At 36.7% G+C, this 24,002-nt stretch overlaps 1 protein-coding gene and 1 long non-coding RNA gene across 3 annotated transcripts; both read right to left on the bottom strand.

The window, feature by feature from the left end:
* Nucleotides 1-8,441: 8,441 nt before the first annotated feature.
* On the bottom strand, nt 8,442-10,138 carry LOC311304916. 2 transcript variants are annotated; one of them, XR_014629959.1, is made up of 5 exons: nt 10,107-10,138; nt 9,847-9,911; nt 9,685-9,746; nt 9,504-9,601; nt 8,442-9,325 (listed from the first exon to the last, which is right to left on the bottom strand). It is a non-coding gene; the product is annotated as an uncharacterized lncRNA (long non-coding RNA). The 2 variants fall into 2 exon arrangements; XR_014629960.1 differs by lacking the exon at nt 10,107-10,138 and having other exon boundaries at nt 9,685-10,010.
* A 6,305-nt stretch (nt 10,139-16,443) lies between these two features.
* Nucleotides 16,444-18,655, bottom strand: LOC311304430 (ladderlectin-like). The gene is made up of 6 exons (XM_084431426.1): nt 18,635-18,655; nt 18,392-18,470; nt 18,061-18,155; nt 17,093-17,218; nt 16,790-16,901; nt 16,444-16,606 (listed from the first exon to the last, which is right to left on the bottom strand). The coding sequence occupies exons 2-6, from the start codon at nt 18,453-18,455 to the stop codon at nt 16,539-16,541; spliced, it is 465 nt and encodes a 154-aa protein (XP_084287552.1). The 5' UTR covers nt 18,456-18,470; nt 18,635-18,655; the 3' UTR covers nt 16,444-16,538.
* Between the last annotated feature and the right edge of the window lie 5,347 nt (nt 18,656-24,002).

Here is a 24,002-nt window from a genome sequence, read left to right as displayed (position 1 = left end):
TTTGTGTTCTGCGCATGTTCTATTCGCAAGGAATCTTGGTCTTTTGAGTAGAGACGGCGCATACAGAAACCCGCGTGCAGTATACCGGAAGTAAACAAGAAGTAGAGGTTAACATGGCGAGACGCAGCACAGCAACATACTTTTGGAGCGAGAAGGAAAGCGCAAACAAAGGCGATCGCTATCTGCCCCGAACTATTCATTATCCGGGTGCTGCTGCTGTTGTTGTTGTCTTTGGATACAGGAAGAAGAATTGGAAATGACGCATATTGCGTCTTAAGGTTGTCCGTACGTCCTGACGCTAACCGTGCGTCGCCGTTTACATCGGGATATTCCCAACTGATTACAAATTCCATGTATACAGGAGTAACTCTCTCTGCTCACGCATGTAAACGGGTTATTCCGAATGTTTCAGAAACCCAAATAGTGACCCTAACCCGACCATAACCCGGATATTGGCTGCATGTAAACGTAGTCATTTGACGTATTGACAGCTCGTAATTGTAATGGGAGCGCTTTTTGCTACTGTTTATAACCCATTGACAATTTGAAAATAAGTTTTGTTTTTCATGCTGTTAAATAAAAATGTATTAAGCTTGTTTAAAGGAAACAAAAATAATTTCAATCATTTTGAGAGAATCATAGTGTGTCCTTTTTTGTCTTCCCAGATGCACCAAGCTGATTACTGACTGTTTGCTGGATTGCTGTTAATTTGCTGTATCTGTCACTTCTGGTACACTTTTGTTGTATGTTTTGATTTAACTTATTACAGTTTTTCTCAATTGCTAAAACACAATTTCTGAAACCTTGCTCCATTTTCTGAAAACATTAAACACAAAACCTCATCTTCAAGCACTATTTACAAAACCTCTGACTCCTCTTGCAAAATGAAACTTTCGCCTCAAAACAGTTTCACCTGTGTTCAAAATCAAACACTGCTCTCAAATCATAAACACAATGATCAAAATTATATATCAAGCAGTCAGTAAACAATACCCCAAAAAACAGAAAACACATTGTTCAAAACATATAGTCCTCGAAAGATATCTTTGGACTGCTATTCCGTTTGTAGACTTACCTGTGACACCATATGTCCATTTTCTGTCTCTAGCCTTTACAGAAATATCACACTTGAAAAACACTTTAGGGTTACAATTTCTTCACATTTTAAGTGTAAAATACCGAACTTGTCCTTTAAGGCCAGACAAGTAGTTTAAGGCTTGGTTTGTAGGGAATTACAAACCTGCGCACATATATTCAAACGCGCATACAGACTGAACTCGTAATACGCATGTGCACGCCATCAGCGTTCTCACAGGTTTCGCGTTTAAAGTCTGTGTAGAGTTTCCTGTTAAAACGCTGTCTGTGTAAAACATGTGTAACATGTAACATGATGCGGCTTGCCTCTAACCCAACTCACACACATCCTCACTGTCTCTCTCTCTCTCTCTATTTACTCTCATAGCATGTACAAATCTCTCCACTCATCCCCAAATCCTCCCTCCATTTCCTGCTTTAATCTGGTTTTGATGGAACAGCCGTTATGCTGTCATTAGCTGCTGAGAGGAGAACTGGGCCTAATATCAGTCATCTCAGCCTCAACACAACACTCAACACAGACTGTGCTGCCATTCTGCAGTTTACAAGTGTAAATCTGATCTGTGCATACGTCAGCTCCATATTGGCATTGGTTCTTCTGATCAGATGGACAGGCGGCTTTGACTGATTTTGGGTTTTGTCCCTTATGGTTTGGGTTGTTGAAAATTGATCTCAAGGCATCCTTCATGCTCAGCACTGTACTGAAGTGAACAAAAGTTTACACGGACTTTGGGAGTCTGTTACTCACCTCAAAAACCCCACAGGCTTTGAGCAGATTTGTCATAACATTGATGGCTGAATGACTTTCTTTCGTCTGTGAAACTTCCGCCTTCCTGTAGCTCGATCAGTAGAGCATGGCACTAGTAACTCGAAGGTAATGGGTTCGATTCCCAGGGAAAGCAAGAACTTGTACAGTGGACCTTAAATGCAGTGTAAAGGCCAAAGTATACTTCATCCGTCCGCTTTCCACGGCTGAATGTGACTGTCTGCGTGATGTAATTTTCCTTTTCAGGAGGGTCCTTGGACGTCCGCGCACAACTGTCCTTATGCAGCCCAATTTTTGTGTCCATGTGGATGGTGCACGTACAAAACTGCATGTGCAAGTGACTTGAAAAGGCGTTGAAAAAAACAACGTCCACTAGAAATATCTCAACATTTTTCATTGTCATCTAGCTAAAATACATCTTAGTACGCATTAGAATAAGCACAAGAAAAAATAAAATGTTTGTTTGACCGATAAGCTGAAATTTGCCTTTTCCGTCCAAGTGACCAGGTAATGGTACTGTAAGAGCAATTTTAAATCTCGATGAAAAACACAGCATCAACAGGTGTAAGAAACATTCAAGAGGCAAAACTGTAATAAAGAGAAAAGTTTATTCTTTGAGGATTCTTTTCACAAAAACCGCAGCTACCCGGTTTGGAAAACAGAATACCTACCAGACACAATAAAGCATAGACATTTTATACAGTTTCTTGGCAAAAGAACTCCTCCTTCCAGGTTTCTTGTAAATTTCCAGAAAGATACCCCCTATCTTCAGCTAGTTCGGACTGGTTTCTACCCCCTGGTGCAGGTCACACTGTTCTTTGTCCCTGAGACACCCAAAGGCCTTCATCTACGACCTAAATTGCCTCTCGCTTCCCTGTCCCCCCTCAGCTGCTAGAAAACCTCACAGAAACATATGATTAAACAGTTTGGAAACGAATGATGATAAGAAACGTTGAATTTTCCACAACAGTACTTTTGCCAGTTATGGGCTCACCATTTCAGACTATGTTTGCGGGACCATATACTCTGTTGTTATGTTGTTGATTGAGACACCAGATTGTAAAAAGTAAACAGGTTTGTCACATGAATCTGTTAAAACACTATTATGTGAAGACTGAAGTTGCTCATTGATTTCTGTTGAAATCAAACCTTTCAGCATGTTTAAAGTGTGTTAACAACAGAACTATGAGGATTTTTGACCCCAAATTCAGCATTGTCATCAACTTTAGACGTTGCTGCGGAGACTGAATTCGACCCTGGCGATTGTGTATTACAGGGCTGTTTTATGAAATTCTTTAACATTCTTTAAAATGTATATTTTTGTGTTATGTACCTACCTAGTCAGCACATTTTAAAATGTCTGTTTTGCCATAATGATTTCATGTGATGTTACATGAGGAGCTGCTACTTCAGTGTAGTCATGTGCTTTAATGTTTGTGCTAAATGTGATATGGCCATGTGCCTTTTTGACCACTGCCCAAAACTACTGAAAGAACGCAGAACGTTCTGCACTCTTTTATCTGTGTTTAGCATCAAGTTTCTTCTAATCCTCAAACACTATGTTTTAAACTCTGGTAAGTTGTCATTCACTGTTTATGCTACAGACATGAAAGATGCCTTATATTACAGTACGCTGCATGTTGAGAAGCAATCAGACATGTGATTTTTGCCCCAGTGGACCATAGGAACCCTAGCCATATCTAAAGACCTGAATAAAAATAGAGACTTTTGAAAACAAAAGCAATCTGTTCTTTTTGTTTTCTTCTCCAGAAACACAGGCTTTCTGTTCCTTGGAACTGTAATTGGGAGAAATGCCTCTTCTGGTCTGATTGGAGTTCTTTGTGTGAGTCTCTAAGGGTCTTCATACCTGATAATACATTATTTGATGAAGACTTTATTAAGCCAGATGCCAGCTGAAGGAGGTTACTTTTTTTGCTCTGCATTTTTAGAAAACTTCAAATGCTTTAGCACAAGTGGAACATATCTTCAGCAACTGTGTGGAGTGTCTGTGAATGTTTTTTGTCAAAGCAAGTGTGAACATGTAAAACCCCTCTCTTTTTTTTTTAAAGTGGATTACCACAGTGTTTGAATGTGCATATCGACATGCTGTTCGGTTTGTGGCTCGTGGCCTAAAAATGGGTTGCAACGTACACGTTTATTCTAATAGGGTCACAGACAGGGAAAAACAAAGCTAAATGCAAATAATAAAATGCAACTAACCCTATAATCATGCAGAGTTAGGATAGCATGATAAGTAGAAATCCAACAGTGTTAAAAGGGTTGGAGAAAAAAGAAATTAAAATCACCACCAATAGGTTAGCTGTTGTCACGGACTTGGACTCTTATTTTGTAGGGGTGTAATGGTATACAGAAGTCACATACCTCAGTTTTGGGGTCACGGCATCGATTTCGGTGGGGACGGTGGGGACGCGTACCCACCAGATTTTGTCATGAGTCATTTTGTACCCACCACTTTTTTGGTATTAAGTGTTACATATTATTGCTCATCATAATCACTTAAAACTGTCAAAAAATCTTCAGATCATTGTTTAGGTACACTAAACCGTTAAGCTTTTTCCTACAAGCCTCAATGAAGCAGAAACGCTTAATGTCAGATAATGTCCATAATAATTGGACTTTGGGTTAGAGTTTTTGACATTTTTCAGTGGTTATGAGGAGCAATATGAGAGAGAAAATTTGGTGATCATAGTTTAGGTACATTAAACCACGTAAAGCTTTTTCACGTTAAGCCCATGAGAACCGTGGGGAGTCAACCCACAGCCGCTCCGCTGCCCTGCTGAAAATGTGAAGCAGAGACGCTTAATGTCAGATAAACGTCCATAATAATTGGACTTTGGGTTAGATTTTTTGACAGTTTTCAGTGGTTATGAGGAGCAATATGAGAGAGAAATTTGGGGATCATTGATCGTTGTTTAGCTACATTAAACCACGTTAAGCTTTATCCTTACAATAGGCTCTAATGAAGCAGAAACGCTTAATATCAGATTTTATGTCCATAATAATTGGACTTTGGGTTCGATTTTTTTACCGTTTTCAGTGGTTATGAGGAGCAATGTGAGAGAGAAATTTGGTAATCATTGTTTAGGTATAAACCACGTCATGTATGGTACTTATGAAGCAGAATAGTGGGTCAGTCTAATGCTTTTTGAAAACTTAAGGCTTTATTCTTCATAAAACGAGTCAGACATCATCACATTTTTGTATACGTTTTTATTTATTTACATTCAGTCTTTCAAAACATGACCTGCACGAAAGAGAAAAAAAAAATGTATGCGTCATTGTACCCAGCACTTCTAAAACTGCACTTCCGAATGTGTCTCTGTCCCCAGCACATTTCAAACCATTTCAAGGGTCAAATTCTCACTATTAACTATTAACTATGACTTTTGCCTCAGTAAACCCCTAATTACTGCTTATTAATAGTTAGTAAGGTAGTTGTTAAGTTTAGGTATGGGGTAGGATTAAGGGATATAGAAAAAGGTCATGCAGAATAAGGCATTAATATGGGCTCTATAAGTAATAATAAACAGCCAATATCCTAGTAATATGCATGCTAATAAGCAACTAGTTAATAGTGAGAATTGAACCCTAAACTGAAGTGTTACCAGAAAAAAAGCATCAAATCCACAATGCTAGGTTTCTTTTCATTTATTTTGAACAGACAGTAGTGCATATTACAGTTTGTTCCACCTAGTGGCATTTTGTCCCCCCTGGAGCAGTTTGTACAGTACAGCCTCCTTTAGTGTATTAAAAATCATAAAAATCCCATAGACTTTCATTGCAGAATGTTCAAATTGAGCCAAGGCTACAGTGGCCAAGTAGTGCACAACACAAACACTATCTATCTGATCGATCTAATCTATCTATCTGATGGACTGTATTGCCTTCAAACTTTCTGGCTAGGCTTTTTCAAGCCAACTTAAAGTTTGCCAACTTTTTATCTAGTTACTATTGAAGTTATTAAACACCCCTGAATTCGGTAATGACGTGTTTTATGCGATATTTATATCACGTTTTAATTTTAACTCAATACATTTGAATGTGCTGAAGGTCTATAACTGAACTTTAACATCTGAATATTTAGTAAAAGTTAACTTAAAGCCTGCGCAAAATGAAATACATCCTATTGCAACAACAAATGCTTGTTACGGATCTTATTGCGAACAATTCACCCATGCATATGTTTTTTGTTTTGTTTTGTTTTTTACCTTTAAAAAAATCTTTTGGTGTAATTAATAGACATATCTCTGGTGGCATATGCATAACTTCTCCATGACGCTACTTCTGATTAAATGTGGCTTTAACACTCTATAGCTGTTTACGACGACACCCTACAACCCCCTCCAGCGGGCAGGCTGGGCTGAGCTCACTGAGATCAGTTGTCCAGATAATCTCACAGAGATACACAGAGCTCAGTTGACTTCCTGATCGAGCTGGCCTAACCGGTTTAACCAGATGGTTGACTTGATGCATAAGATCATCGATGCTGCGTGTGATTTGAATAACGACTGTGCGGGGGACAGTGTTGGGAAAGTTCTATTTCAAAGTTCAGTTCACACATTTTAAAATGAACTAGTTGTACGATAGTTCATACTTAAATTTTTTTAAACTAAGTTCACAGTTCCAAAAACAAATGGAATTTTTTTTCATGTTGCCACGAGCTATTATTTTTCTAAATTATTGCCACAGCCCATATTGTAACATCTCAGGGTAGAAGAAGATGAAGTTCCAGGCAAAAGATCCAAAATACTCAATATTTATTTCAACAGAAGAATACTCGAAACAGTGTGCGTGCAGCCGTGCACAGAGTCAGACAGAGTACTAACACAAACATTGACCGACAACTGAAAGAAGAACAGGGATAACTAAATACACAGACAGATGAACACAAGACAGGTGATGCAAATGATGATGATGATGATGATGAACAGGTGGGTAATGAGGGAGTGAGTTCAGGTGTGGAAACAAGAAGGATTCTGGGAACTGTACACTGTAAAAAAAATCTCGTAGTTTTTACGGAAAAAAACTGGCAGCTGGGGTTACCAGAACAATTCCGTAAAATATACAACAAAACAGTAATTGCTTTTACCGAATAACATGTACATTTTACAGTTTAAACCAGCATATAACACACTGGAGTTCTGTTATATTTACTGGTTTAAACTGTAAAATGTACGTGCTATTCTAAACAACATTTGTCAATTTTACAGTATAATCCAGTAAATATAACAGTAAATTTCAGTAATATGATATAATGTTAATTTACCGTCCTATTGAAGTATTAATATCTGTTTTGTACACTGATAACCACCAATCACAGCAGTGATGAGAGTCACACGATCAATCAAAGCTCAACACAAGCAGTTCTTCCACAAGAAAGTTAATACTAATATATATAGAAGCTGCACAGTGTCATTCACACAAACATTAAACACCATCATGGTAACACATGAAATTTTAAAAATGCAATAAACATTAATTTAACAACATTAAATGTAACATAAACCCCTAATGTACATAACTGATTAGAAAAAACGAAGGAAATTATGAAGAAACAAACATAGTTATTTCAACAAAAATACATCAAATGCGAAGTGTCACAAGGAATTGTGGGAATGTCAATTTACGTTTTTTTCACTGTAAATTATACAATGAGTTGTTTTTTCACTTTCAAAAACTGTAAATTTAACGGTATGTTACAGTAAAATTACATTAAATGTAGGGTAGAGTGGGGGAAAACGCCCCCCTTAAGGAAAATGTGACATTACAGTGAAACAAAACATAAATGTGACTAGAATTGCCATCCCGGTTTTGAGTGACTATGGCAGGAGTTATTCACCAAATATTAAAATTGCTCAGCCTTCATAATTAATTAGTATTTTCACTGAAAATATTTTTGTACAAAGGGGGCGTTTTGCCCCAGCGGTGGGGTAAAATGCCCCCTTTCTTACCAACCAGTTTGCTTCATAGATCAGCAGCAAAATTAACAGACAATAGTTTTTAATCTCTAAAGGTAAAAGGCAAGTAATGTATCAACATGTATATATATTAATATTTATTTCAGCAATGTTCAAAATAGGCTAAATTAACTACCTTCCATCAGTGAGCTAACTGTGCTAGCAAGCTAGCTAGTTAATGCTCACTTGAGGTAATTTTTTCATGTTTTGTTCAAATATTTTGATTTTACCACCTTATACTGCATTAAGTGTAAAACAAAGGATTTGATAGACAGAAATATTTTATTATAGTAATTATGATAGAGAAACTATGCCCCCAGGGGGGGCGTTTTACCCCTCAGCGTACACTGTTAGACTTTTCAAGGGTTTTTTACAGTAACTTACTGGCAACACTGTTGCCAGTAAGTTACTGTAATTAAGAGTTACAGTACCAAACCGTATTTCAGTTTTGTGTAATACAGTGCATTACTGTAAAAAGGAAGCTAATCAGTACAGTGCATTACTGTAAAAACTAAGCTAATCAGTACACTACTGTAATTATTTTTATTTGTACTAAATATAAATTAGATTTGATAAATTTGATATATGATTAATTTTATTTTTATCCTACATAAGTACTACTTTCATACAAACCAATTAGACAAAGTTATCACAAAATACCATTTTTTTATTTAAAACATTTCATATATATCACAAAATAAACATGCCAATGCTGGAAATGATGTGTGAAATTTGTACACATTAATGGGTGAGTTTAGAGACAACATTTTTTGTGTTAATTTTAACTCATTCATTGTGTTAATGATTTTAACAAAGTAAATATGTCAGAGAGGTTAGCACAAAGATGTGTAAACGTGTTAAATTAACACATTATGTGCTGTCCTTCACTGCAAACATTTTTGAAAACATACATAAAACCATAAACAAAACATTAGCATTTGACTAAATGAATGTAGAGTCATTGGTTGTTTAGCTTATACAAGTATTATAATGAAATATCAACCATTACATTCATAAAACTGCAGAATATAAATACATTTTTAAGCATTCAAAAAGGAAATGTCCAAAACAGGACAAAACACAGTTCTTTTCACAATACAAGACACATAACCCCATCTTAAAAATAATTTCACTTATTTCCAAAAATGTGTTGGATTCATGTGTACACTGGTGGCCAAAAGAAGTATTTAAGTGTCGTAATGTTTTTGAAAGAAGTCTCTTTGATGCTCAAGAAACATTTCTTATTATTATCAATGTCTGACTGTCTACTCCATCTTTTCTACAGCATAGGAGTAAAAGTCATCATCAAAATAATCTTTAAAAAGCCAACACAATGTTTTTGTCCACCTTTGTGAATAAACGAACTTCTCCAAAGATTGGTTCCTGTTCAGAACTTGATTGACAACATCAGAGTGTTCCCTGGTCTGCATGCGTGCCCACAAACACAAATGTACTCAGTCCTTCAGAGGAGATCCCGGTTCCAAAACTATATGAGAGAGAGAGAGAGAATATTAGTGTCACATTATTTTTAACCTCCTTTTTTGTTAATTTTTATTATTATTTTCACAAAAACTTAAGAATATATATTTGTAAACAGCTTTTGTCAATAAATAGCATACAAAAGAACTAAATTAAATTATGCCAGATTAAATTTTAATACTTACAAATCCTAAATTCTGTCCAAAAATGCTGAGATCCATAGAGAGAAAGACTGAAATCGATGATTTTAGCCCATTTCAGCTTGTCTGCAGTGAAGGAGTACCTGTTTGAGACAAATACACAGTAAGATACATGCAAGAAATCACTGTGTGATGATTGTTCTCCTTCCTACAGTAGTTAACCCACCTGTGCGCTAAAATTAGGACCTTCCTAGTCAGGTGGAACTGCAATGGTAGAGAGTCTTCTGGCTAATAAAATATAAAAATAATGCAAAAATATAAACTTAAGTTGTTTAGAATGCTAGATTTGGTCTGAATGAATTAGTGAGAGTTTTACTGCAGTGCTTACCTGGATACATTTAATCTGGTGAGACTGAACAAAGACAATGGTCCATCTTCTGATTGGTTCATTTGCTGTGTAATAAAGTTAGACATAATGCAAAGGTCACTTATTTGATATAAAGTTAGCCAATTTTATAGAGATTTTATGAGATATTGTAAGCTACCTAGTCTGCACCAGTGGCTCAAAAGCAATTTTCACATACCGTATGCTAATCATTTCAGCAAACTTATCTCAAAATATATCACAAATGGGCTGGCCTAACTTACCTCTGGAATCTTGCTAAGTCACTGGCGCGAATAGGCTCTATGCACGAACGCTGCTGACGTATTTCCGGTAGGATCTCAGCCGGCGTCTTTACTTCCGCATAGCGCGTTCTATAGGACAATTCACTTCAATAAAATTCATTTTCTCAGAAACGGAGACAACGATTTTAGAAACTGATTCGCTAGTCGGATTTCGCGCGATATGAGAGAATACTCACCCTCAAAGTTGTTGATGTAGCTCGTAATTTATAATTTAAAGAACTTCTCTTTTTTACTCATGTGTGACAGTTTAACTGCCTTACAATATTGTTAACTTCATTCACGTTAACCGCTGGAAGTTTTTGTAAACAGCGAGTGTAATTTGCCATTATCTCCACCTAATGCAAAAACTGCTTCTGACGCAGCACCGGATGTAACTGGGCGGGCTGAGACAAAACGCGGAAGCGATCGTGCATAGAGCCTATTGGTGCTTTGTTGCAGTTGCCTTTAAACACAAAAATGGAAGTAAATATTAAATTCCATTAAAAAAAAAAAAAAAAAAAAACTATAATATGGTATAGTTTGCAAACTAATGCTAAAACTATAAAGGTTCTCATCAGTAGGCCAAACATTAGGCTATAATCAGAATTTCACATTAGTTTATTCACATTTATTGTTAATGTAAACGCGTTGCTCGTTGGCATATTTTAACTCGACAATTCAATAATCTAACAAAGTGTGTAAAATGAAACGTTAGCTCAGTTTACCATGGTAAAGTTCGTTACCGCCATGTTGACGACGAGTAACGTCAGGCTAACGTTAACGTTATAACATACGTTAAACTGGGCACAATCCTGTCAACACCCAGTCTATGGTCAACATACACAGAATGTTTTTTTCTTTGTTTTTTTGTTTTTACCTTGCTTGCTGATCCCTCTCTCGGTGAAGTGAATTCCGTCTCTTCCCCGGGCCAGACACGAACGTCGCGATCCAACAAAAGACAGACCCCATTACCTACACTGGATGTCTGTCTGACGCGACACGACAAATCCCAGACAGTGTAGTGATGCGCCGCGGCCGTTATATTTCAGACGTAGTCCGATACGAGTCCAAGCGCTCGCGCTAGTTCTTACAAGGGATAAACAGGTTTGCATTTAAAGGTCCGGTCGCTTCAATGTGTCCAATATAGACAGCCTCTGGCTATTATAGCGTTGTAGACACGCGGTGTAAGGCAAAAATTAGGAAATAAAAAGCACGGTGGAATGGTGCCAGCCAGAGAGGCAGTTACGTCAAATACAGTAGTATACAGCAAATTTAAAAAATACAGTAAGTCTCTGTATGTGGTGTTAGACGTCACAGAAAATTCCCATGATGCAATTGGAATCACAGTTATTTACTGTAAAGAGAAATAGCAGTATAATACTGGGGGATTTAAAGTAAGAAACTGTAAAAAACAGTGTAGGGGGCGTTTTACCCCACAAGCTATGAGTTTTTAAAAAAATGTTTAATTTTTTTAATATAATTATATTCCTTATAAATAATATATGATCTCAAACTACAGACTTCACTATTCATCTATCATACATCACTGTGATATCCTGCAGAACAATATTCTCTTAAACACTTATTTACTAATATCTGAAAATTATAGCATTTACCATGTAATCCTCTTCTCTTCAAATATGTCGCTGGTGTCAGCTTCTCCATGGAGATTTGTATATCCCCGTTATCAACGTAGTGCATAGCAACAGTAAAAATGTATCTTGACTACCTCTAGTGGTTATTTTGGGAAAAACAGGTGGGGGGCGTTTTACCCCAGGGGGGCGTTTTACCCCACTCTACCCTACCGTTAGATCTATCACAGTTATTTACCGTATATAGTACGGAAACTTTCTGTTAACCAATTAACAGTTTTTCACTGTAGCATTTTTACAGTCTTTTACCGTTAAAATTACGATCATTTTTTACAGTGTAGTGAAGACAGGACGATGACAGACGGTGAATGTGACACATATAGAACCACAGACATTATTTTATCAGTTTTAACATGAGGAAAAACGTGCTGCTTGAATGGTCTTTTTTAATGAGGAATTATTAAAAGAAAAACAGGACAGTAGTCCTTAAGGTGCAGATGTTTTTCAATTTTAATAATTTTCCATTTCAGTACATAGCCTATTAAAAAGGAATACTGGAATCCTGGAAAAATATACCAGGCAGGTTCAACAAGTGCAGATTTTTTTCTTTTCCTTTCAAAGTTTGCACAGAAATGTAAGATTTTTCCCATCCTCACCGACCTTGTCATAAAACTCGTTTAAATGATCATACGACGCCTCCTGCTTTTAGTTTTGATTACACATGCAGCGGTGCGACACTGGTGGCTGGTGTTGCCAGATTGGGTGTTTTTTCCGCTGCATATTAAGGCCTGTTTACGGTGTGTTTTAGCCGGGTTTTCGCTTGGAAGGCTCTAGAAATCTGGCACCCTATTGAACGAAGTTAAACTGAGAGAGTGTGCAGTTCACAGACACCGGAGGGTTGTTCCATAAAACAAGATTAGAATACAAGCCAGGCTTATTTTGGTTAGTCAGACTTATTGTCGGTGGATTCTGTTTCATAAAGCAAACTTAAAATAGTTCAAACTCAGTTACCCTGGCAACTTATGCTGGGAAACTAGCCTGGTCCAGGGCAGGCTAACTGTCAGGCTAAGCCTCAGCTGTTACACAGATCCTCTAACACTGACCGACAAGAACACAATGATATTACCACTGACACTCTCTCATACCATTATTGGACTTTATTAACCACTATTATAAATACATATATAAATTTATATAAATACACAGTATACAGAAAATCAACTTTAAGGCTACAATGATAAATTAGACAATATAGACCTAGATAGATTAATGTCATCTCATTGTGCCACTTTTTTAACGTATTGTGTTCATAGAGTGAGCCTTTTTCACTGACTGTTTACAGATAGATAGATAGATAGATAGAGATAGATAGAGATAGATAGATAGATAGATAGATAGATAGATAGATAGATAGATAGATAGATAGATAGATAGAGATAGATAGATAGATAGATAGATAGATAGATAGATAGATAGATAGATAGATAGATAGATATACTACAGGTTTTCTTTTTTTACTGGCTGAATGATTTGTGCCCAAGATTTAATTAGATTGTTTTAAAGATTTATGAATACATTTCTCTCTGGTTTTGTTTGGCAGCTGTAGTACATGTTTATGATTAGAAGAACATTAGAACACAATCTAAAAAAAAGAAGCTTTTTAAAGCAGAAGTTAAATTCACAAAATTAAAAATAAATAATTACAAAATCACAGACTACATTTTAACTGGTAAGATGAATCTGAGCTTAGTAATTCACAGTATATTAGCCTACATTTGATTTACCCCATTACAATAGTCCCTTACAGTTATTGCTATCATAAAAATACATAGGTTTAAAATTCTAAATAAGGCACATCTAATGTCCAAATAACAAATATTTTAGCATATATATATATGCTACTTTAGCACTTTTAGCTCGTGAGCGAGCTGTCAATCATAGCCCGCGCCAATTCATTGCTGATAGCTGGAGCACTGAGTAGAATGGCGTCTAAGCGATTGTGGTGTTCTGTTCTTGGGTGTAATAACGAACACAGCAGTCATTTTGATGTTCCTAAATCCGAACCGCTGAAGACGCAGTGGCTGAGTTTGTTTTCGAAGGGAATATTCCCCGCGATCAACGTCAATGCTTTCATGTTTGCGCGAATCATTTCACACACCAGACTGCTTTACAAACGAGGGTCACGTTATAACGTTATAAAGCTGGTTTTGCTAAGAAGCTGCTCCTGAAAAAAGCTGCACCTCCAGAAGAAGTGACTGTAACGTTTTATTAACCTTTATATTAATCTTTATATTAATCTTTGCAAATCGCTTGCTGCACGCTTCATGATGAATGCGGCTGTTTACACTCAGGGTACATTACGGCATGTTTTCTATGTATGACGTTCTCAATATAATTCATAATCCCATGTTTATAATAAACAACGCGTTATGGTTATTGTGTTAAATTGTGTTACAAACAGTGTACGCGCAGAACAGAGGGGCGGGGTGAGCAAAGCTCATTATCATTTAAAGACACATGCACTGAAACGGCGTGCTGAAAACAGAGCTGTTTTTGACCAGGTAAAATGAGTGTTTTCTTACAATACTAATGAGAATTTTTAATTAAAGTATATTAAAAACTTTTAATTTAGACCGTAAAGAATCATATTAGCTTGTACAAAAATGACATTATATGACCCCTTTAAGTAATTTTAAGATAAAAACAATAACATTTTGTCATAAATATAATACTTTGATTTTTTACTAAAATATATGTAGATTCTGGGCAAACAAATTACAATAAGGTGGTTGTTTTACAACAAGGTGGAGACAGTTCTGTTTGTAACATGAGGCCTGAAGAAGTGACGGGTGAAGAAGTGACGGGTGAAGAAGTGACAGGTACAAGAAAAATATGCACACTTTATATATACATACATACATACATATAACATTAATACTCCACTTAGTGTATAAGGCTGATGATACTGGTGGAAGGGAGAGACATAGATATATTAGGGTAAATGAAGAGAAGGAAAAGGGAAGTGAGGATACTGTTCAAGAGAAAGCCTTTGATTATTTTACATGGCCCCAGCCTAAGGATTTAGACCAATAAATGTGATTTAGGAAAAAATAGGGTTGTCCGTGTTTCTAAATTTTATTTGGGTGCATAGGATGGCCTGGATGGGTGTAGGATTTCCCGGCCTGAAATTGTGTCCCAGTTCGGCCCTGTTTGCTGTAGATTAGGTGATGCAGGCAACACCTGCGATAGGTGTGAGATAGACATAAGCAAGAAATGTCTACCAGCTGACGACATTCTAGGAAACCATAGTTGTTTTTCAAAGTTTGAAAGACACGCTGCAATAGATTGAGAATGGTGATGTTAAAAATTGGTAAACAATTTCAAAACAGTGTGTTTCAGAAGAAATGCAAACAAAATCAAAGATGCATAAAAACCTTTGTGACTTGTGTTGTGTGAACTTTGATGATGCAGAGAACACTAGCACTGTTAAACATGCGGTTCAATAACAATGTTCAATATAAACAAGAATCCTGCTCTACTGGACTGAGCTTGTTTCACATATAACTGTTGATAGTTAGATAATAGTTAGATAATTTATCTAACAATTGAAATTTATGATATGTTAAAACATTTTGGTATTCTGCTGATGAGGCCAAAAACTGCTTACCACATGTTTTCATAAAAAGAATAACAAATTATTAAGACATAAAACACAATGTCTGTTTTCTGGATCAGACCTAAAAGACTAATGTCTAAAACTCTGGTGTCAAAGTATTGGTGCGGACAGAATTAAAAATGAATCATCCCACCTTTCACTTAAAAATACCACCTATTAACTGAAATTCATTAGCTTAACTGTTGTGACATAAAAAACAAAATATCAATAACAAAACAAACAAGCAGCATTTACCGGGGTTCAAGCAGTTAAGGCCTTTAAGCACAAAAGCATCAAAAGTTATTAAGTTTTATTTAGCAAGCATGTAATTACTGACATCTATGATGGAAAAGACCATTTACAGCCAATACAGGCAATTTACCATAGGAAATATATGGTTTTAAAGCATTTTAACAGTTATAGCGCCACCTATGGTCCGATCTCCATGAAGTTTTGAATGCTTGCTAAGAAGAATAAAGTTCTTGTATCTTATTTTTTTTCCTTCCCCTGTATTGTGTGTATGTGTTGTCTTGTGTGACATGCTTGTATGCTGCAACCAAATTGCCTTCGAGAAATGAATAAAGATTACCTGAACTGAACCTGTTCAGACACACACACGCAAAACTCACTTTTGTTGCCAGCTATTTTGAGAATAATGGCTGCATGTTGAGTTATTTTCAGAGGACAGTAAATGTATACTGCTATACAAGCACATTGACTACTCTAAAATATATCCAAGTTTCATTTAGTATTGTCTCTTGAGAAGATATACTAAAATGTTTGCTGAAATGTGAGGGGTGTACTCACTTTTGTGAGATGCTGTAAGTAATGGGATATTTTATAAGACAGAAAATAAAAAGAGCCCTGGATGAAGTCCAAATTTGCTTACAATCCATTGTCGGAAACAGGCGTCTTTAGTGTTTGTCAATGATGAAGCAGCTGTGTGCAGCTTGCTTTAACCCCTTCCCTGATGGTGATTTCATTTAATGCCATTCCACTAACCATATCCTCAAACCTTGCTGTGCAATATACTTATATACATTAATTTGATTGTCCACAATGCACATGATTTGCTTTATCAATGCTTTTATTAAACTGAGGAGTGTTACAGAGAAAATATTGAGAGGAGATCAAAGTGCATGTGGAACAGGATGACTGCATATGATCTCATATTTCCACAACACAAATATAGTTCCTTGAGCTTGAACAGGACTGATCATTCCAGCAACGGTTGGCTGTAGGGTGGAATAATGAAATAAGTTATTCTGATCATTATAGTGCTGTTAGAATCAAAATAAAATAGAATGTTCAACTAAAGGCACTTTGTGAAATCCAAATGAGTCACTTCATGTTACCATATAATATGAAATTATAGCATTGCAAATTATATTAAAATGTAAAAAACAGTGCATTCTCACAGCTGAAGTTGATCTCCAAACAGTTCTCTGAACCACTGCCATTAGGTTCTCCAGAGCACCAGCCGGTAAAGTCAGCACTCACAGATCCATCACTCCACAACCACTGTCCGTCCTAATGAGTGAAGAGAATGAATACAAAAAGTGCACTACTGTAGTCAGTAAGTAAGTTCTTAAGTAAGAAGCTAATTAAGTTTGGCTTTGAAGTCAAACCATCTTCATTAGAAACATTGCATTTACTGTTTCAAGCAGAAATTCAGTTTAGACAAACAAATGGGTCTCTTTAGGGCACACAATTTAACTTACTTGTTCACCATCATGACCACCAACCCACACTGATGAGGAAGAGGAAGGCAACAGACTCAGCAGGAAATCATTTTCCGGTTTACTATGCACAGATGCAAGATTCGCACCAAGAGCTTGACAGTTTTTCTGAAGAGAAAGATTTTTTTTTTTGTCAATATAAAATCTAATCTTTTTAGCAGAAAACATAAGTGACTTTTTAAACTACATTTTAGTAATTTAGTAAACAAGACTGCTCTGATTGATTATTTGATCAGTATCAGTTTTCTGTATTGCAGAAAAGGAAGTTTTACTTAAAAAAAAAAAAAAAAAAAAAAAAAAAAAAAAACCCACCTCATCTCTACACTCTCTCTACCCACCTGATTCCCACCTTCTCTGATTAGACTCTCTATTTCTAGGCTTTCCTTTCCTTTGTTCTTTGTCAGATTATTGCCGAATGTAACGTACCTGTTTGCCAGCTTTTCCAGCCCCTGTCTTGTCTTGTCTTGTCTTGTGCGTGTTCCTGACTAACTGCATTGTTACCTCGCCTCTGCTCTATCCAACCTCCAGCTACGTGAGTGGTCCACGGTTTGGCGTTCCCGTGCTCTCAATGGACCCAGCCTCTCTCTCTACCTCCGGGGTTTTCCCGTTCCCATATTTCTGTTGCATTACTGCTGAGAGACTTTCTGTTCCCTTTGGCTGAGATTATCTTCTGTTGGATTTAATACTGAGAGACTTTCTGTTGGATTTTCATGTCTTGCGGCCACCTGTGTTCTTTACCTGAACTGTGTCTCAACCATTAAACGTTGTCAAATTGCCTTCTGCTTTTGGGTCCTCTCTCCTTACTCGTGACAATATCCCACCTCAATAGCAGCAAAAGTGTTTTACATCAACACATTAAGTACATTGTACCAAACTATTTATTTAGATGTAGTTAAATACACCTAATAAAAAGTGTTGTCCAAATCACCTTGTTGTAACTAATACATTACCTCTGCTGTGATCCAGGTAACCGACTGAGAGAAGTACTTGAAGCACCGGAGTCCAAAGTTTGTCCATCCGTAGGGGCATTTTTCAACTAAATTAACTGTGCATCCAGTACATAAATGTTATAGGGCTTTTGTAATACTCACAGCAAAGAATGTTTTTATTTTTGACTATTTTATGTAGCTTATTTTATGTTTGTGTGATTATGTGCCGAAATTACGGTATAAATCCCTCATTAATCATGCAAATATTAGTAAATGGAAGATTGTACATTTCCAAAATGCCCTATTAACTATAGGGGTTTTACAATTAAATGTTTAAGGTTGTAAAGGTTACCTTCTGCATTTCCCATGGAGAATATAATGAAAAGAAGAATTAGACTTCTCAGCATTGCCATCATGAACCTGAAATGAACCTAAAATGAATAAGCAGGAAAGGTTAAATGTCTGTTCTCATAAGCTGAACACTGTGGATTCTCAATGCATTTTAAAGACAACGCACAAAGATACTTTAAAAACGTAAAAAATAAATTAAAAAAAAGTCAAAGTTATTCAGTAGGTTTCTGTTCCAAAAACTCACCTTGATTTTAAGATAGTTGAATCTCAGAGGAAGTTTTTGTGAAGTTCCAAAAAGAGCCTTGCTTTTATACTTTACTTAATGTGTACTTTAAAGTCACGAGAATGAAATAGGATGTGATTGTTGATGGTATGTACACTTCTGTTCACATGAAATAAAATTCAAATATTGGATAATGGGATACGATAAGCCTGTAGAAATGTAAATGTTATTCACGAGTTCACATCTACATATAATTAGTACAATAAGTTTATGCGTATTTGCCGTGCTGTCCGGGGAGAGGGCTCCGAGCTCGGAGTTAGGCCCGAACCCAGAGTACTCCACCCAGTTGATAAGTGTAGCTGGAACTGGAAGTGAGGAGATGGGGTGGAGGAGGGATGCTGACAAACTTTCAATGAACAGAGATAGGTCTGCTGTGAATTTATACTCTGTCATTGAGTTAATTACTGATTAATCTCCAGCTGTGCATAATTTGGTTAATTATCTGAACCTGCTCCTCCTGAACTTTGTTAATAAAACATCATATAAAATAAATATTTATTTTTAAATATTTATAGTAGATGAATAAGGGTTCATAAGGGATATTTAGGAAAAACTGCATTTTTTGGGTTTGGGGGGGCCCAGCGCGGGGGGGGGGGGGGGGGGGGGGGGGGGGGGGGGGAGTGGCCCCCGGGGACCAAACGAAATTTTTCCATAAAAGTCTAGTGGGGCTACATGCCCACCAAATTTCATGTTCCCCGGTGTTTCGGTGTCCCTGGTATCGTTGACGAAAAATTCAGTAGATGACAAAAAAAACAAAAAAACTTTGACAATCCCTATATGACCGCTTTATAGCTACGCTAGCGGCGGTCATAATAATATCAGAAAGATGTCTGTGCTGCTGTTGTTCATAAATGCCAGTAGTGAATTTGTACAATGAGGACGTTGCCATTTCACTGGAAATAGAGCCATCAGTGTCTCAGTGTGTAGTGAGTCAGTGTCAATACTAGTGCCTGAATTTATGACCTATAGGGAGCTGAATGAGTCCCAACTTCAGCTGGTTGTTTCTCCACCGGGTGCAGAGAGTATTGTGAGTGTAGAACAAAATAAACATCAACATAAAAGCACAATACACATACCAAGGGCAGAAAGAAGGCCTAATATACAGAGGTCCCTTACAAAGTTAGGTTAAAGATACAAACAAATAGCATATCAATAACAATATAGAATTTACAGACAGTGAGCTGAAGAGTAATGTTCGGATAAAAAATGTGTTTTTGAAGGAGAGAATGGTGGATGTTTGACGGATATCTTGAGGAAGAGCATTCCACAACCTCGGAGCCACTACGTTTTAAAATTTTAAATCATAAAAAAAAAACATAAAGCATATTTTGCCACATTCTGAATTTTGTTAAAAACGTTCTTTTTGAAATTCATAAAATCCTCACCAAATCTTCAGATGATGATGGCAAAAATTGGTTTGGCTGCGATAGAAGGCCAGAATATTTGCATGCCGACACATTTTGCAAATATTTAAACGTCTGTTTTTAAACTATAACAAATAATGTGATTGTCATGGATCACGCATAGAAAAAGTTTTGTTTGTCTTGTGCACACCTTTTCTCAGGAAACACATCTCTGAACATATTTGTTTTTAGATTATATCATATAGCGGCAGCCAAAAGTCGCTGAGAGGCTAAGCCTGTATAACATTTAAACTCAAACTCTCTCTACCAGGTAGGAATACACCAAAATGAAAATTACTGGCCGAAGTCAAACCAAATATGATTAAACACTTTTTTCTAATTTTTGTTTTCTATTTATTTTGCCAATTTTTTCACCATTGCATGAATTAAATAGTCAAATGTGCTTTTTACTATTTTGTCTTGCTTTTTAAAGGAAAAAAATCTTTTAAAAATCTACAATTTTAAATAATTATTTAACACTGAATTTTTTTTTTTTTTTACATTCCAGCAGACATTATACCAACAAAGCCAGTATGACTTTAAATAAATAAATGAGTAAAAAAAAAAAAAAAAAAAATTATTTGGCCATGTTCGAGCCCCCCTTCTTGAATAGCCTATAATTGGGCCTATACCTTTCTGCTGCTGAAAGAACGTAACTGTATAGGCCAACATTACAGTATTTATTAATCTTTGTTCATGTAAGTTAATGAAAATACAATTGTTCATTGTTAGTTCATGTTAGTATAAGTGCATTAACTCATGTTAAGAGATACAACTTTTGATTTTAATATTGTATTAGTAAATGCTGAAATTACATTAAGAGTAAATTGGACATCTTTTTCACAGTGCATATTCTATAATTCTAATCTTGAAACAATATACCTTTTTTTTTATGTTAACCATTCTTTTCTTTTATTCTTACCACTAATATTTTTGGACAGGAGACCACAGAATTTGGGAAAAAGAACGAAAAATGTTTTTCCTCAAAATAAACTGGAATGATAAACAATTTGTTTTTAATTCCTGCTTTGAATTGTGTTCTAAGTCGCAGAAATCACAATCTGTGTGCAAAGAAAATATTTTCATATGAAGAATGATCACTGAGCAACATGGGACTCATTCAGCTCCCTATAGGTCATATATTCAGGCACTAGTATTGACACTGACTCACTACACACTGAGACACTGATGGCTCTATTTCCAGTGAAATGGCAACGTCCTCATTGTACAAATTCACTACTGGCAATTATGAACAACAGCAGCACAGACATCTTTCTGATATTATTATGACCGCCGCTAGCGTAGCTATAAAGCGGTCATATAGGGATTGTCAAAGTTTTTTTTTTTTTGTCATCTACTGAATTTTTCGTCAACGATACCAGGGACACCGAAACACCGGGGAACATAAAATTTGGTGGGCATGTAGCCCCACTAGACTTTTACGGAAAAATTTCGTTTGGTCCCCGGGGGCCACTCCCCCCCCCCCCCCGCGCTGGGGCCCCCCCCAAACCCAAAAAATGCAGTTTTTCCTAAATAACTACTTGAACCGTGGCACCGAGGATGAAGACATTTTTATGGTATGTTGGTCTTAAGGGCCCACATCAACCTAGCCCATAATCACTCATTTGTGATTTGCGCCCCTCCCATAAAAAATGAAAATGCAATATTATTCTGCTTTAATCGCCCCTATCTTCAGTTGAGATGTTCAGAACTGCACCATATTTCATGTGTATGATTAACTTGACATCCTCTGGGGGTATGCTAAGTTTCGTAGAATTTCATCCATGGGGGGGTATAAAATAAATTCATTTATGTGCACATTTAGTGACTGTACACTCATCGGCCTGTAGATGGTGGTGTTGAGCGAAGGGTTGCTGGTTTAGGATCATACTGTCACTAAGGTTGCCAACTGTCCCGAATTAGGCGGGACGTCCCGTATTTTGGGCCTAATTTATTTGTCCCGTGCGTGACCTCCCGTGTCCCGTTTTTTGACAAGCTGACAATGACAAACCACTGACTGATACAACAGCAGCAGTGCTGACCACGACACTTGAGAATGATCACCGACACCTGTCATCATCCAATCACAGCTTTTTTTAATCACTGTTTTGAGACAAATCATTGTTTGATTTGCGAACATCCTCTGCCGTCTGGTCGCTTCCGCTTCAAGCCGGACTCGTCTCGCGCTAACGGTAATTTCCTTTCACTGTCCACGTTTTGATTTCGGCTAATCAATTTTGGCGAATGCAAACAACGTGATTATTGTTCATGAGTCTAACATCCAGCCACGCAAGAAAACATGTAATCTACCTGAGGGAATAATATGCTCAAAAAACATTTCTGATTATTATTAATGTTTTAAAGCTTTTAGAAAGTACATAGAAAGCTTTTGTAACATTATCTTAACTGTCACTTTTGATTAATGTAATGCATCCTTGCTGAATAAAAGTAGGCAATTACTTTCTTTATTTTTTTTTCCCAAAAAATAATCTTACTAACCCCAAACTTTTGAACTGTAAGCCTAGTGTATAATGTTAAAAAAGCTTTCTATTTTAGATAAATGCTGTTATTTTGAACTATGGTTTGTTTGTAATGTGACTTTTTTCATGTATGACATTAAAATTATTTTTCGAATTAAATACATAAATAGGTTAAGCAATACAAATGTGTTTATGTCTGATAACCTTTTAAACACAAACTTAACTGCAGACACTGAAATGACGTACACTGTGTGATACAGTACAAATATTTTGAGTGTCCCTCATTTTCCTATAAATAACCACGATTGTCCCGCATTTTCCTTTTCTGAAGTTGGCAACCCTAACTGTCACACACACACATGCAGGAATACAAACAAACGCAAGCATGCACACGCACAGACACACACCCATACACACACATACAAATCCACATGCACAGACACACACACACAAACACACAAACACACACGCACACACACATGTACGCACGCATACATACACGCACAGACACACACACAGACACTACTACTTTTTTTAGGTATATACATAAACACGCAATACAGCCAAATTGCTCCACGTCATTTATTTTTGTGGAAAGCCAGTGCAGGCCTGAGCGGCGGTCATATTTTGTACCGCCATGCGGTACATCTAGTTTGTTTATGTTATTTAAAAGTACATTATGATAAATACTTTGTTATATATTATAAGAGATCCACTGAGCCAAGTTGAAGTGAGAAGAACCCAAGTGCAGCTTTATTGAAATAAATTCAGAATGTGAACAAAACGATAACTAAACTGAAGATGAAACTCACGAACAGCGGTAACAGGGAACAACACGAGACAAGAGACAATGGAAACATGAGGGCTATATAGACACATGGACTAATCACTAAACAAGATAAACCTGTGCACAATCAAGACAATAAAATAATGACAACATATAGGACACATTACCTGTCTAGCTAGGTATGTTTATGCTAACCTAATAAAATACATAATTAAGTATGTATTGGCTTAAGTGATTGTTTCGCACTTCAGAATTTCTATCAAGGGAACATAGGCTGCATCTGAAATTGCATATTTCCCTACTATATGGAAGGAAAACAGTATGTGACAAAAGAAGTATGTCTGAATTCACAGTACGACAGAGACCGAGAGAGCTCAACGTGCTGCAGCTGAAGAAAACACATGCAAACAGAAAAACACCCGCAAATTAGGAAAACATCTTCATCAGTTTCACAACACACGTGTGCTCCAAATACTCACAACACAACCAAATACAGAAACAGCGCTGCAAAAGTTCACAACACAACGGAAATGTTTCCAGAGGATCCCAATAAGTGACAAACCCAGCTGGGCCATGATTATTGCTCGTGAGCATCCCTATGCCCTTCTACTCCCTAAGAAGGGCAGAGCCCTTGAAGTGAGGACTTTGGAGTGAACAGG

The sequence above is a fragment of the Rutilus rutilus genome (assembly GCF_951802725.1).
Source record: "Rutilus rutilus genome assembly, chromosome: 15".
In the NCBI taxonomy this organism is placed as follows: domain Eukaryota; kingdom Metazoa; phylum Chordata; class Actinopteri; order Cypriniformes; family Leuciscidae; genus Rutilus; species Rutilus rutilus.
Note: the sequence above shows the minus strand (reverse complement) of the source record. Positions and strands in the feature narration are given on the sequence as shown.